The following is a 14,839-nucleotide window of genomic DNA, read 5'->3' on the forward strand; positions in this document are numbered from 1 at the left end:
TACCGCCAATAATTTTCTATCGGGGGAAACCCACGCATCATCACACACTTCATTTAATTTATCTGATTCAGGAAAAACTACAGGTAGTTTTTTCACACCCCACATAATACCCTTCTTGTGGTACTTGTAGTATCAGAAATATGTAACACCTCCTTCACCGTCGACACTGGAGTCAGTGTCCGTGTCTGTGTCGACCGACTGAGGTAAATGAGCGTTTTACAGCCCCTGACGGTGTTTGAGACGCCTGGACAGGTACTAATTTGTTTGCCGGCAGTCTCATGTCGTCAACCGACCTTGCAGCGTGTTGACATTATCACGTAATTCCTTAAATAAGCCATCCATTCCGGTGTCGACTCCCTAGAGAGTGACATCACCATTTCAGGCAATTGCTCCGCCTCCTCACCAACATCATCCTCATACATGTCGACACACACGTACCGACACACAGCACACACACAGGGAATGCTCTGATAGAGGACAGGACCCCACTAGCCCTTTGGGGAGACAGAGGGAGAGTTTGCCAGCACACACCAAAAACGCTATAATTATACAGGGACAACCTTTATATAAGTGTTTTTCCCTTATAGCATTTTAATATATATATATACATATCGCCAAATAAGTGCCCCCCCTCTCTGTTTTAACCCTGTTTCTGTAGTGCAGTGCAGGGGAGAGCCTGGGAGCCTTCACACCAGCATTTCTGTGAGGGAAAATGGCGCTGTGTGCTGAGGAGAATAGGCCCCGCCCCCTTTTCGGCGGGCTTCTTCTCCCGTTTTTCTGAGACCTGGCAGGGGTTAAATACATCCATATAGCCCCCAGGGGCTATATGTGATGTATTTTTAGCCAGAATAAGGTACTATCATTGCTGCCCAGGGCGCCCCCCCCCAGCGCCCTGCACCCTCAGTGACCGCTGCTATGAAGTGTGCTGACAACAATGGCGCACAGCTGCAGTGCTGTGCGCTACCTTATGAAGACTGAAGAGTCTTCTGCCGCCGTTTCTGGACCTTCACTTTTCGGCATCTGCAAGGGGGGTCGGCGGCGCGGCTCCGGGACGAACCCCAGGGTAAGACCTGTGTTCCGACTCCCTCTGGAGCTAATGGTGTCCAGTAGCCTAAGAAGCCAATCCATCCTGCACGCAGGTGAGTTCACTTCTCTCCCCTAAGTCCCTCGTAGCAGTGAGCCTGTTGCCAGCAGGACTCACTGAAAATAAAAAACCTAACAAACTTTTACTCTAAGCAGCTCTTTAGGAGAGCCACCTAGATTGCACCCTTCTCGGCCGGGCACAAAAATCTAACTGAGGCTTGGAGGAGGGTCATAGGGGGAGGAGCCAGTGCACACCACCTGATCCTAAAGCTTTTACTTTTGTGCCCTGTCTCCTGCGGAGCCGCTAATCCCCATGGTCCTGACGGAGTCCCCAGCATCCACTTAGGACGTCAGAGAAATATGTAAACAAACATATCAGGTGTTACTAATAATAAGCAAAGTTACCGACCTGTGAAGCAACACCTGCCACTTCTCCAGTGTTCATACAATTCACTACCTGTAGTAACACAGTTTCTGGATTGCAGCCACCTAGAAAACCCTGTAAAAAAATAAACCGAAAATAAAAGAGTTAAGCCCTGTGCCCTCCTACTATGCAGGCCATTGGGAAATAAAAATTGTGGATCATTAATCTAAATATGCTTGTGTTCTCTTTTGATGTCACTCTTTTTGTGTTGTTATTGAAAATCTCTTCGATTACATGATTAAATACATGATAAAAAAAAGAAAAAAAGGATTAAAGGTTACAGGAAGGAGGAAGATTCTGCTCTTTATTCAAGCCCAACTATACTGCAAGATCATCTATTAGGTTATAAATTCAGCAGAAACTTTCTAGAAAACTAGTATTTGGGACTTCATTATGAGCTGTTGTTTTAATGGTCATAAGATGTTTTAATGGTCATCCCTCCACATTTACAGACATTCAATACAATGCAACACCAACCATTTAGATAGTTTAATATCCTGTAAACTGAATAGATCAGTGCTTCTCAATCATTTTCCACCTGGGTATGCTAAATCACATAATTGCATATACTTATAATTGTACTACTTATGCCAGGACAGTGTAATGATGAAACCTGAGACAGAATACATATTCAATGAACATAGCATGTACAGTATCCATATTGCACCTACTGTGTATTTTCTTACTTTTCATTTGTATATTCTGTACCACCAATAAAGTAAACTACATTATTTTCAAACTACTACATGCTCGTGTTTGAGTGAAGATAATCTAAACTTTGTGTCATACTGCATACTATGGGGGGAATTCAAATAGCCGTGGTAAATTACCGTGGCTAATTGATCCCTAATAGCCATCACTATCAGGGATTTTGTATCACCTCCCCGAAAATCTGTGAAAACGGATTGCGGGTAATTGAATTCCACCCTATGGGTTATACTTACGAAGCAGCAGCTTGGCGGTGAAACTTTACAGCAGCACAGTCAGTGTAAAGCCCAGTGTGCTTTACACTGAATGTGAGTGCCACCTTAACCCGCTGGAAAGTGGCAATCTTTGTAAATAAATCCCTATATCTGCATCACAGTGTTGCAGATATATTGTGTAATACTACTGACGCCGGACCATAGGAGTCTCTTAATAAGTTTCATAGTTTGCAAAGACTTTCATGTTGACTATTAACTATGCAGGTTTAGGTCATTTCATTTTCAGGAAGGTTCCTTTAGATTATCTCACCATGATGTCTATGTTACTGTGAGAATATACACTTAAATATAGTCCAAATAATTGTTAACAGAATTTCCTGAAAGAAAATACTTAAACTGTGAATAGAACAGGTATCCCATGGAATGCTATAACCAGGGGAATAGATCAAACGGAAGTTTAATAAAAATTAACAGCTGTATAAAATGATGCAATGATTAAATAGAACGGTGTAAAACAATGATTATTTTTGTGATTGCTCTTTAAGTCAGAGTATGTCCATTACTGATCACTGTGGTTTCTGTTTGTTTTTTGATACCACTACACAAGGTTAAACAGATTACCTGAATTTGTTTTTCCCTTTTTTCAACACGTGGAATCAAAAGGAGACACCCCAAAGTAAATGCCGGCAGATCAATCTGCGCATACTGTTTAGCAATTCCTACAAGATCCAGATCAGCTAGAACAGGGCACCTTCGTAAACAGAAAAACACAACATATATATAGTATACACATATTCCAAGCCACTGCCTGCTGCATGGTTAGTTCCATTTTAAGGCTTCAAAAAAATAAATTAAATAAATGTAAATATAGACAAGAGTATAGTGGGCAATACAGTTGGCGTAATGGTTAGCATTACTGCCTCACAGCATTGATGTCATGGGCCACCATGGCTCCTCTTGTGTGGAATTTGTATATTCTCACCATGCTTGCGAAGGTTCCCTCCCACAAACGTAAAAATATATTGATAGGGTTAATTGACTCCTGGCCAAAACCAATTAACCCTAGTGTGTAAGTGTTGGAAAGTACATGTGTTTAGGTAGGGCAGACTAGATGGGCAAATGGTTCTGATCTGACGTCAAAGTCTATTTTTCCAACCAACACATAATTGCGAATTGCTAAAATGCTATCATACCGTAATGTATCTCTGTTTCATTAAGGTCCAGGATGCTGAGATATTGAGATACAGTAACAATGTAATCAAGAGAACGCAATGGAAGGTCATTACGGTAAATTTAGTAAAAAACCCCATAAAACAGGTATGTAAGAAGTTTATGTGAATGGAGTAGAGATCAAATCAGCTTCTCAATCCACATCATCAATAGCATATTTATAGATTATTAAGAGATGCAGATCACTTTTGAAAGATATGACTTTGGACAAAACACAACCCAAAAGTGTATGGTAATTAATATTTATTTATGCTTTCTCTAGTTGTTGGTTCTAAGGCTTAGCCTCAAAATATAAGAAACTGTTGACTTTACTTTCCATTTCTTATTTTTATAAGATACTTTACACATCTAGAAGGTTGTTATTGTGTATTATGTTTATTGCTAGCAAAGTCAGTAATAATAATGGTCACTGACTGTAAAGGAGAATCACAGGAGGCACAGGAAATAAAGGATCCATAACCTTCTGAAAAAAATAGGATTTTAATACCTACCGGTAAATCCTTTTCTCCTAGTCCGTAGAGGATGCTGGGGTCCACTTCAGTACCATGGGGTTATACCAAAGCTCCAGTACGGACGGGAGAGTGCGGATGACCCTGCAGCACCGATTGACCAAACTTGAGGTCCTCAAGGGCCAAAGTGTCAAAAAATAAAATTTAGCAAATGTGTTTGACCTTGACCAAGTAACCGCTCAGCAAAGTTGTAAAGCCGAGATTCCCCGGGCAGCCGCCCAGGATGAGCCCACTTTCCTAGTAGAATGGGCCTTCACCGACTACGGTATCGGCAATCCTGCCGCAGAATGAGCGTGCTGAGTCGTACCTCTGATCCAGCGCGCAATAGTCTGCTTAGAAGCAGGACACCCAATCTTGTTGGGAGCATACAGGACAAACAAAGCCCCTGTTTTCCGTATCCGAGCTGTTCTTGCGACATAAATCTTCAAAGCTCTAACCACATCTAGACACTTTGACTCAGTGAAAGTGTCAGTAGCCACTGGCACCACAATAGGTTGGTTTATGTGGGCAAAGATGAAACCACCTTTGGAAGAAAATGTTGGCGAGTTCTCAAATCTGCACTTTCTTCATGGAAGATCAGGTAAGGGCTCTTGTGAGACAAGGCCCCCAACTCAGACACGCGCCTTCCGGATGCCAAGGCCAAAAGCATCACCACTTTCCAAGTGAGAAACTTCAATTCTATCTCCTGCAGAGGTTCAAACCAATCTGATTGAAGGAACTGCAACACCACATTAAGGTCCCATGGTGCCACTGGAGGCACAAACGGAGCCTGGATGTGCAGAACCCCTTTCACGAACGTCTGAACTTCTGGAAAGGAGGCCAATTGTTTTTGAAAGAAAACTGATAAGGCCGAAATCTGGACCTTGACTGACCCCAATCTAAGGCCCGCATCCATACCAGCCTGCAGAAAACGGAGAAAATGTCCCAACTCAAACTCTTCCTTAGGAGCCTTCTTGGATACACACCAAGACACATATTTTCTCCAAATACGGTGGTAATGTTTAGACATTACTCCTTTCCTGGCCTGAATAAGAGTGGGGATGACTTCCTTGGGAATACCCTTTCGGGCTAGGATCCGGCGCTCAACAGCCATGCCGTCAAACGTAGCCGCGGTAAGTCTTGATACACACACTGCCCCTGCTGTAGTAGGTCCTCTCGAGGAGGAAGAGGCAGAGGATCTTCTATGAGAAACTCCTGAAGATCTGGATACCAAGCCCTCCTTGGCCAGTCTGGAGCAATGAAGATTGCTCGAACTCTTGTTCTTCTTATTATCTTGAGAACTTTCGGAATGAGTGGAAGTGGAGGGAAAACATATACCGACCGAAACACCCACTGGGTCACCAGTGCATCCACTGCTATTGCTTGAGGGTCTCTCGACTTGGAACAATGGGGTATATTTACTAAAAATCGTATTTTCACGTTTGAGGTCAAAGTTCAATCACGAATGTCATCGAAAGTGTAAATATGCAACTTTTTGAATTGATTACGACTAATTTACTAAGCTGCCGTATTCTGCATTTTCGGTTTTACAGATGTCGATGTTTTTTAGGCAGTGTTTTACGTGAGTGACTTGTAAAACACTGCCGACTTTAATACAATGAATCTCGGCCGGATCTGAGAGATCCCTGCTGGGCTTCATTGTGCACCTTGTAAAAAAAAAAAAAAAACAGTGTTAAAAAAAAAAAAAAAATGCGTGTGGTCCCCCCTCCTAAGCAAAACCAGCCTCGGGCTCTTTGAGCCGATCCTGGTTGCAAAAATATGGGGAAAAAAATGATAGAGGTTCCCCCATATTTAAACAACCAGCACCGGGCTCTGCGCCTGGTCCTGGTTCCAAAAATAGGGGGGACAAAAAGCGTAGGGGACCCCTTTCCCCGAAACCCCCTCTGACTTATGTCTAAGAGGGTTCCATCAGCCAATCAGGGAACGCCACGTTGTGGCATCCTCCTGATCGGCTGTGTGCTCCTGTACTGTATGACAGGCGGCACACGGCAGTGTTACAATGTAGCGCCTATGCGCTCCATTGTAACCAATGGTGGGAACTTTGTGGTCAGCGGTGAGGTTACTTTCGGTCAACCGCTGACCACAAAGTTCCCACCATTGGTTATAATGGAGCGCATAGGCGCTACATTGTAACACTGCCGTGTGCTGCCTGTCATACAGTACAGGAGCACACAGCCAATCAGGAGGGTGCCACAACGTGGCGCTCCCTGATTGGCTGAAGGAACCCTCTTAGACATAAGTCAGAGGGGGTTTCTGGCATTCGGGGAAAGGGGTCCCATGTGAAAACGTGGGGCCCCTTTCAGTGCGAGGTCGGGTGTCCGTTTTTTTATTTTGACAAGTACCTGGATTACAAATGGATTACAAGAAGAAGAGGCTTCTACCCTGGATTTTGTGAGTATAATTTTTTCCACAGGTACACCATGGATTCTACATGGAGAAGAGGACCGACCCTCGTGTGAACATAGGTAAGTATGTGTATATGGAGGTGTGTATGTATGCATTAAAGTTATACTTTCAAGGTGTGTGTCTTATGTTTTTATTGGGGTATTTTTTTAGTAGTAGTACTACAGGTACCAGCGGGCCCGGTTTTCCTCCGCATGCTGGTACTTGTGGTTCTCCAAGTACCAGCTTGCGGGGGAGGCTTGCTGGGACTTGTAGTACTGCTACTAAAAACAATATTCATTTTTTTACACAATGGCTATCAGCCTCCCATCCGCAGCCCTTGGATGGGGGGACAGCCTCGGGCTTCACCCCTGGTCCTTGGGTGGCTGGAGGGGGGGGGACCCCTTGATTGAAGGGGTCCCCACTCCTCCAGGGTACCCCGGCCAGGGGTGACTAGTTGGTTATGTAATGCCAGGACCGCCGGGAGCTATATAAAAGTGTCCCCCGGCTGTGGCATTATGTATCTGGCTAGTGGAGCCCGGTGCTGGTTTCAGTTTACGGGGGACCCCTACGCTTTTTGTCCCCCGTATTTTTGGAACCAGGACCAGGCGCAGAGCCCGGTGCTGGTTGTTTAAATATGGGGGGACCTCTATAATTCCCCCCCCCATATTTTTGCAACCAGGACCGGCTCAAAGAGCCCGAGGCTGGTTTTGCTTAGGAGGGGGGACCCACGCAATTTTTTTTCAAAAAATAAACACTTTCCCATCCCCTTCCCACTGATAAACATGCACGGATCTCATGGATCCGTGCATGCCTATCCAAACACGGGATAAAAAAGCAGGTCTGTTTTTTTTTTAGCACTTTTTCACGAATTGTATTTCTGCACGGCAGTGTTTGGCTATTGTCGGCAGTGTTTGTGATTTGCACTTTTTAGTAAATTACCGATTTCTACCAAATTGCAGGCGTATTTGACCGATGGTGTATTGATTCGTGATTTTTTCCTAAGACTTCCAAAATATTACGAATGCCCTCATCACTGCCGAGATTTTTGCTTAGTAAATTACCGAAATTACACTTTGAAAAAAAAACCGGCATCTCGGTCAAATTCGGGACCTTAGTAAATATACCCCACTATCTCTGAAGCTTCTTGTTTAGACGAGATGCCATCATGTCTACTTGAGGAACTCCCCAAAGACTTGCCACCTCTGCGAAGACTTCTTGGTGGAGACCCCACTCTCCTGGATGGAGATCGTGTCTGCTGAGGTAGTCTGCTTCCCAGTTGTCCACTCCCCGAATGAAAATTGCTGACAGAGCTCTAACATGTCTTTCTGCCCAGAGGAGAATCCTTGTCACCTCTGCCATTGCCGCTCTGCTTTTCGTTCCGCCTTGCCTGTTTATGTACGCGACTGCTGTTACATTGTCCGACTGGATCTGCACAGGATGATCTTGAAGAAGATGTACCGCTTGTAGAAGGCCGATGTAAATGGCTCTCAATTCCAGAACGTTTATGTGAAGGCAGGCTTCCTGACTTGACCATTTTCCTTGGAAGCTTTCCCCCTGTGTGACAGCTCCCCAGCCTCAGAGACTTGCATCCGTGGTTACCAGGACCCAGTCCTGAATCCCGAACCTGCGTCCCTCTAGTAGGTGAGAACTGTGTAGCCACCACAGGAGCGAAATCCTGGCTTTGGGGGGACAGGATTATTATCCTGTACCTGTGTAGGTGGGATCCGGACCACTTGTCCAACAGGTCCCACTGGAATACTCTGGCATGAAATCGGCCAAACTGTATGGCCTCGTAGGCCGCTACCATTTTCCCCAACAACCGAATGCATTGATGGATCGACACGCTTGTTGGTTTCAATATTTGTTTGACCATTTTCTGGATTTTCAGAGCCTTTTCCACTGGAAGAAAATAGGATTTTAATACCTACCAGTAAATCCTTTTCTCTTAGTCCGTAGAGGATGCTGGGGACTCCGTAAGGACCATGGGGTATAGACGGGATCCGCAGGAGCTTGGGCACACTAAAAAGACTTTGACTGGGTGTGAACTTGCTCCTCCCTCTATGCCCCTCCCCCAGACCTCAGTTATAGAAACTGTGCCCAGGAGAGACGGACATTTCGAGGAAAGAATTTATAATTTAAACACGGTGAGTGTCATACCAGCTCACACCACGAACATACCGCAAAACGTGGCATTCAATAGAATACCAGCCCACGGTATGAAAAATATACAGCCACATGCTGAGAGAATATGTAACACAACCTGTGTGTTAACACAACCAGTAAGAAAACACTGCATGCCATGGCATGAACGACGTCAGCAACAAGCTGACAGAAAGAAACACTACCAGAGTGTAACCATAACCAATTACTGCAGACACAGTACGCACTGGGAAGGGCGCCCAGCATCCTCTACGGACTAAGAGAAAAGGATTTACCGGTAGGTATTAAAATCCTATTTTCTCATACGTCCTAGAGGATGCTGGGGACTCCGTATGGACTATGGGGTTTATACCAAAGCTCCAGACCGGGCGGGAGAGTGCGAACGACTCTGCAGCACTGAATGAGCAACATGAGATCCCCATCAGGGTACCAAACTTGTAGAGCTTAGCAAAGTGTTTGAACCTGACCAAGTATCCGCTCGGCAAAGTTGAATCGCCGAGACTCCTCGGGCATCCGCCCAAGAAAAGCCCACCTACCCAGTAGAATGGGTCACCACCAAATTCGGTAACTGCAATCCAGCCGTAGAACGAGCACGCCGAATCGGATCACAGCTCTAGCGTGTAACCGACTGCAGAGAGGCAGGCGCCCCAATCACGCTGGGAGCATACCGGACAAACAGAACCTCTGTTTCCGCAACCTGAGCCAAATTGGCGACATAATATTCAAAGCTCTGACTACATTGAGAGACCTTGAATCAGCTTAAGTAACCACCGGCATCAAAATAGGCTGATTTCTGCGAAACCCAGAAACCACATTTGGCAGAACTATTAACCGAGTTCTCAAATCCTCTCTATCCACATGGAAGATCAAACAGGATCACTTTCCAAGAGAGAATGTTTAACACAGCCTTACACAAAGGTTCCAAACAGTGTGACACAAGAAAACGCAACACCACGTCAAGGTCCCACAGTGCCAACGGGGGCACAAATGGAGGATGGATGCACGGTACTCCTTTCACGAAGGTCCGAACTTCCGGAAAGGTTGCCAATACTTTCTTAAAAGAAAGTGTATAAGGTCAAAAACCTCACTTAAATGGAGCCTAAGTTTAGGCCTGCACCCACACCTGCTTACAAAGAATGGAGAAGAACGACCCATCCAAAAGTCTTCCGTAGTAGGCTTCCTGGATTCACAACAAGACACATACTGTCTCCAAACACGGTGGTAAGGCTCTGCCGTTACTTCTTTTCTAGCCTGAAGAAGTGTGGAAATGACTTCACTAGGAATAGCCTTTCTGATTAGGATATGGCGTTCAACCGCCACGCCGTCAAACGCAGCAGCGGTAAGACTTGATACACGCCCGGATCTTGTTGTAACAGTTCCTCACGTAGAGGAAGAGGCCAGGGATCTTCTACGAGTAAATCCTGAAGAAACTGGATACCAAGCCCTCCTCGTTTAGACCGGAACAATGAGGATCACCTGAACCTTTGTTCTTCTTACGTTTATCATCTTCAGAAGAGTGAAAACGGAGGGGGCACATAGACCAACTGAAAACACCCAAGGTGTCCGGAGGATGTCCATTGCTATAGCTTGAGTGTCCCCTGACCCGGAACAATATCCCTGAGATCTCTCGTTGAGGTGAGACGCCAGCATGTCGACCTGAGGCACTCCTCAAAGACTTGTCACTTCAGTGAAAACTTCTCAATGACGACTGTATTTCTCTCGGATGGAGATCGCGTCTGCAGAGGAATCTATTTCTCCATCGTCCACATCCGGAACGAAGACTGCTAACATAGCATTTACCAGTCTTTTCACCCAGCGGAAAACCTTTTTCGGCTTCAGCCATTGCCGCTTTGCTCCTTGTTCCACCCTAGCGGTTTACCTACACGACTGCTGTCAAATCGTCCGACAGAATTAACACGGGCAGATCATGAAGCATATGTTCATTGAAAATAGCTCTTAATTCAAGAAAGCTTATGGCAGACAAGCTTCCCGGCTTGACCTTTTCCTGTGGAAATACTTTCCTTGCAAGGACTGTTCCCCAGTCTCGGAAATCTGCATGCATGGACACCAGGATCTCGTCCTGGATTCCGAACCTTCGTCCCTCTAGGAGGTGAGAACAGAGCAGACACCACAGGAGCGATATCCTGGCTATTAGGATTATATGCTGGCGCATGTGCAGGGGAGACCCGGGCCACCTTTCTAACTGGCCCTGTGAAAACCACTCTGGCATTTGACCAGCTCACCGAAAAAGGCCTCTTAGGCCGCACCCATCTTCTTCATCAACGGAACATATTGATGGATTGTCACTACAAATCTGATCCGACTCCGGATCCTCAGCCCTCTCTCCACAGGAACACCCAGAACTTCAACCGTTCCGTATCTACTCTGATACCCACCTCCGACGTTTGCGTCGTTGGGAATAACAGGCTTCCCCTGTGTCGAAGAACAGTCAGAGAGAAAACGACGATTTGCACCACTTGACCTCGCCTTAATCAGGAGAGTGCCCCCCTACAGAATAACGATGGCTCTTACTATGGAAAGAAAACCATCCTACTGCCATCACTCCGGTGAAATGGCAAAGACATTCCTGGATATCCACTCAGGTAAGCTGAATGCGGAGAAAAACGCCTTTAAACCCCTTACTATCTTGACGTGCTGGAGCTCCCTGGTCTGAGAGATTCCATCCTGTAGTCCAACGTCGTAAGGAGAAATCTTTGTCTTTCTTTTTATTAATTTTTTTTTTTTTTAACCAGGGACAGCAGGACAATGCCCTGAACCTTACGCACCTCTGGTATGGCGTCGCGTACCACCTCCCCATCCAGAGGGGAACGGCGAGATCTATTAGAAAATCAGTGAGGGGAAACATCTGTAACACCAGAAAGTCCCCCTTAGGATTCTATAATTAACTCACAGGTCCTAGTCTATTCCCGGACTGACTGAAAAGTAGTAGACGAGGTCCCACCAGGGTGGCCTCCAGCCAGGTAGTCTCCGCGACATGTGATGTATGTGGTAGAAACAGACAACGTCATCCCCTTCTGCGAACCGAACAAGGCTGCAGAACCCTTACCTTTTTCACCTTCCACTGTCAGCACAGAAAAGGAAAAAATAAGAATTTACTCACCGGTAATTCTATTTCTCGTAGTCCGTAGTGGATGCTGGGAACTCCGTAAGGACCATGGGGAATAGCGGGCTCCGAAGGAGGCTGGGCACTCTAGAAAGATCTTAGACTACCTGGTGTGCACTGGCTCCTCCCACTATGACCCTCCTCCAAGCCTCAGTTAGGTACTGTGCCCGGACGAGCGTACACAATAAGGAAGGATTTTGAATCCCGGGTAAGACTCATACCAGCCACACCAATCACACCGTACAACTCGTGATATGAAACACAGTTAACAGTATGAAACAATAGAGCCTCTCAACAGATGGCTCAACAATAACCCGATTTAGTTAACAATAACTATGTACAAGTAATGCAGATAAACCGCACTTGGGATGGGCGCCCAGCATCCACTACGGACTACGAGAAATAGAATTACCGGTGAGTAAATTCTTATTTTCTCTAACGTCCTAGTGGATGCTGGGAACTCCGTAAGGACCATGGGGATTATACCAAAGCTCCCAAACGGGCGGGAGAGTGCGGATGACTCTGCAGCACCGAATGAGAGAACTCCAGGTCCTCCTCAGCCAGGGTATCAAATTTGTAGAATTTTGCAAACCAAGTAGCTGCTCGGCAAAGTTGTAAAGCCGAGACCCCTCGGGCAGCCGCCCAAGATGAGCCCACCTTCCTTGTGGAATGGGCATTGACAGATTTTGGCTGTGGCAGGCCTGCCACAGTATGTGCAAGCTGAATTGTACTACAAATCCAACGAGCAATAGTCTGCTTAGAAGCAGGAGCACCCAGCTTGTTGGGTGCATATAGGATAAACAGCGAGTCAGATTTTCTGACTCCAGCCGTCCTGGAAACATATATTTTCAGGGCCCTGACAACGTCTAGCAACTTGGAGTCCTCCAAATCCTTAGTAGCCGCAGGCACCAAATAGGCTGGTTCAGGTGAAACGCTGACACCACCTTAGGGAGAAACTGGGGACGAGTCCTCAATTCTGCCCTATCCATATGGAAAATCAAATAAGGGCTTTTACAAGACAAAGCCGCCAATTCTGATACTCGCCTGGCAGAAGCCAAGGCCAATAACATAACCACCTTCCATGTGAGATATTTCAGATCCACGGTTTTTAGTGGTTCAAACCAATGTGATTTTAAGAAAACTCAACACCACGTTGAGATCCCAAGGTGCCACAGGAGGCACAAACGGGGGCTGACTATGCAGCACTCCTTTTATAAATGTCTGAACTTCAGGTACTGAAGCGAGTTCTTTTTTGAAAGAAAATCGACAGAGCCGAGATCTGTACCTTAATGGAACCCAATTTAAGGCCCATAGTCACTCCTGCTTGCAGGAAATGCAGAAATCGACCTAGTTGAAATTCCTCTGTTGGGGCCCTTTCGGCCTCACACCATGCAACATATTTTCGCCATATGCGGTGATAATGAGTTGCTGTAACCTCTTTCCTGGCTTTAGTAAGCGTAGGAATTACTTCCTCCGGAATGCCCTTTTCCTTCAGGATCCGGCGTTCAACCGCCATGCCGTCAAACGCAGCCGCGGTAAGTCTTGGAACAGACAGGGCCCCTGCTGCCGCAGGTCCTGACTGAGTGGCAGAGGCCATGGGTCCTCTGATATAAATTCTTGAAGTTCTGGGTACCAAGCTCTTCTTGGCCATCCACGAGTATTGTTCTTACTCCTCGCCTTCTTATTATTCTCAGTACCTTTGGTATGAGAGGCAGAGGGGAGAACACCTAAACCGACTGGTACACCCACGGTGTTACCAGAGCGTCCATAGCTATCGCCTGAGGGTCCCTTGACCTGGAGCAATATCTTTTATAGCTTTTTGTTAAGGCGGGACGCCATCATGTCCACCTGTGGCCTTTCCCAATGGTGTACAATCCTATTGGAAGACTTCTGGAGGAAGTCCCCATTCTCCCGGGTGGAGGTCGTGTCTGTTGAGAAGATCTGCTTCCCAGTTGTCCACTCCGGGAATGAACACTGCTGACAGTGCTAACACATGATTTTCCGCCTATCGGAGAATCCTTGTGGCTTCTGCCATCGCCATCCTGCTTTTTGTGCCGCCCTGTTGATTACATGGGCGACTGCCGTGATGTTGTCTGATTGGATCAGTACCGGCTGGTTTTGAAGCAGAGGCCTTGCTGGCCTCAGGGCATTGTAAATGGCCCTCAGATCCAGAATATTTATGTGTAGGGAAATAACCTGACTTGACCAAAGTCCCTGGAAGTTTCTTCCCTATGTGACTGCCCCCCAGCCTCAAAGGCTGGAATCCATGGTCACTAGGACCTAGTCCTGTATGCCGAACCTGCGGCCCTCTTGAAGATGGGCACTCTGCAGCCACCACAGTAGAGATACCCTGGTCCTTGAAGACAGGGTTATCAGCCTATGCATCGGAAGATGCGATCCGGACCACTTGTCCAACAGGTCCCTCTGAAAAGTTCTTGTATGGAACCTGCCTAATGGGATTGCTTCGTAAGAAGCTACCATTTTTCCCAGGACTCGCGTGCAATGATGCACCACTACCTATTTTGGTTTCAGGAGGTCTCTGACTAGAGATGACAACTCCTTGGCTTTCTCCTCCGGGAGAAACACTATTTCTGGTTTATGTCCAGAACCATCCCCAGGAACAGTAGACGTGTCATAGGAACCAGCTGTGACTTTGGACTGTTTAGAATCCACCTATGCTGTTGTAGCACTTTCCAAAATAGTGCTACCCCGACTACCAACTGCTCCTTGGACCTCGCCCTTATAACGAGATTGTCCAAATACGGGATAATTACAACTCCCTTTTTTTTTTTTAAGGAGTATCATCATTTCGGCCATTACCTTGATAAAACACCCTCGGTGCCATGTACAGTCCAAACGGCAGTGTCTGGACTTGGTAATGGTAATCCTGTACCACAAATCTGAGGTACTCCTGGCGAGGATGGTAAATGGGGACATGCAGGTAAGCATCCTTGATGTCCCGGGATACCATGTAATCCCCCTCGTCCAGGCTTGCAATAAC

General features: G+C 46.3%; 1 protein-coding gene across 3 annotated transcripts in view; it reads right to left on the reverse strand.

Moving 5' to 3' along the window:
• The window catches only part of KNTC1 (kinetochore associated 1), a 736,750-nt gene that overhangs the window by 28,734 nt on the left and 693,177 nt on the right, over window positions 1–14,839 (reverse strand). For all 3 annotated transcript variants that reach the window (XM_063964446.1, XM_063964444.1, XM_063964445.1), the window contains 2 exons: window positions 3,052–3,181; window positions 1,493–1,582 (listed from right to left, as the gene is read on the reverse strand). In XM_063964446.1, the coding sequence (XP_063820516.1) occupies window positions 1,493–1,582; window positions 3,052–3,181 (220 nt within the window). The remainder of the gene's footprint in view (window positions 1–1,492; window positions 1,583–3,051; window positions 3,182–14,839) is intronic.

Source organism: Pseudophryne corroboree, chromosome 1 (genome assembly GCF_028390025.1).
Source record: "Pseudophryne corroboree isolate aPseCor3 chromosome 1, aPseCor3.hap2, whole genome shotgun sequence".
NCBI classification, from domain to species: domain Eukaryota; kingdom Metazoa; phylum Chordata; class Amphibia; order Anura; family Myobatrachidae; genus Pseudophryne; species Pseudophryne corroboree.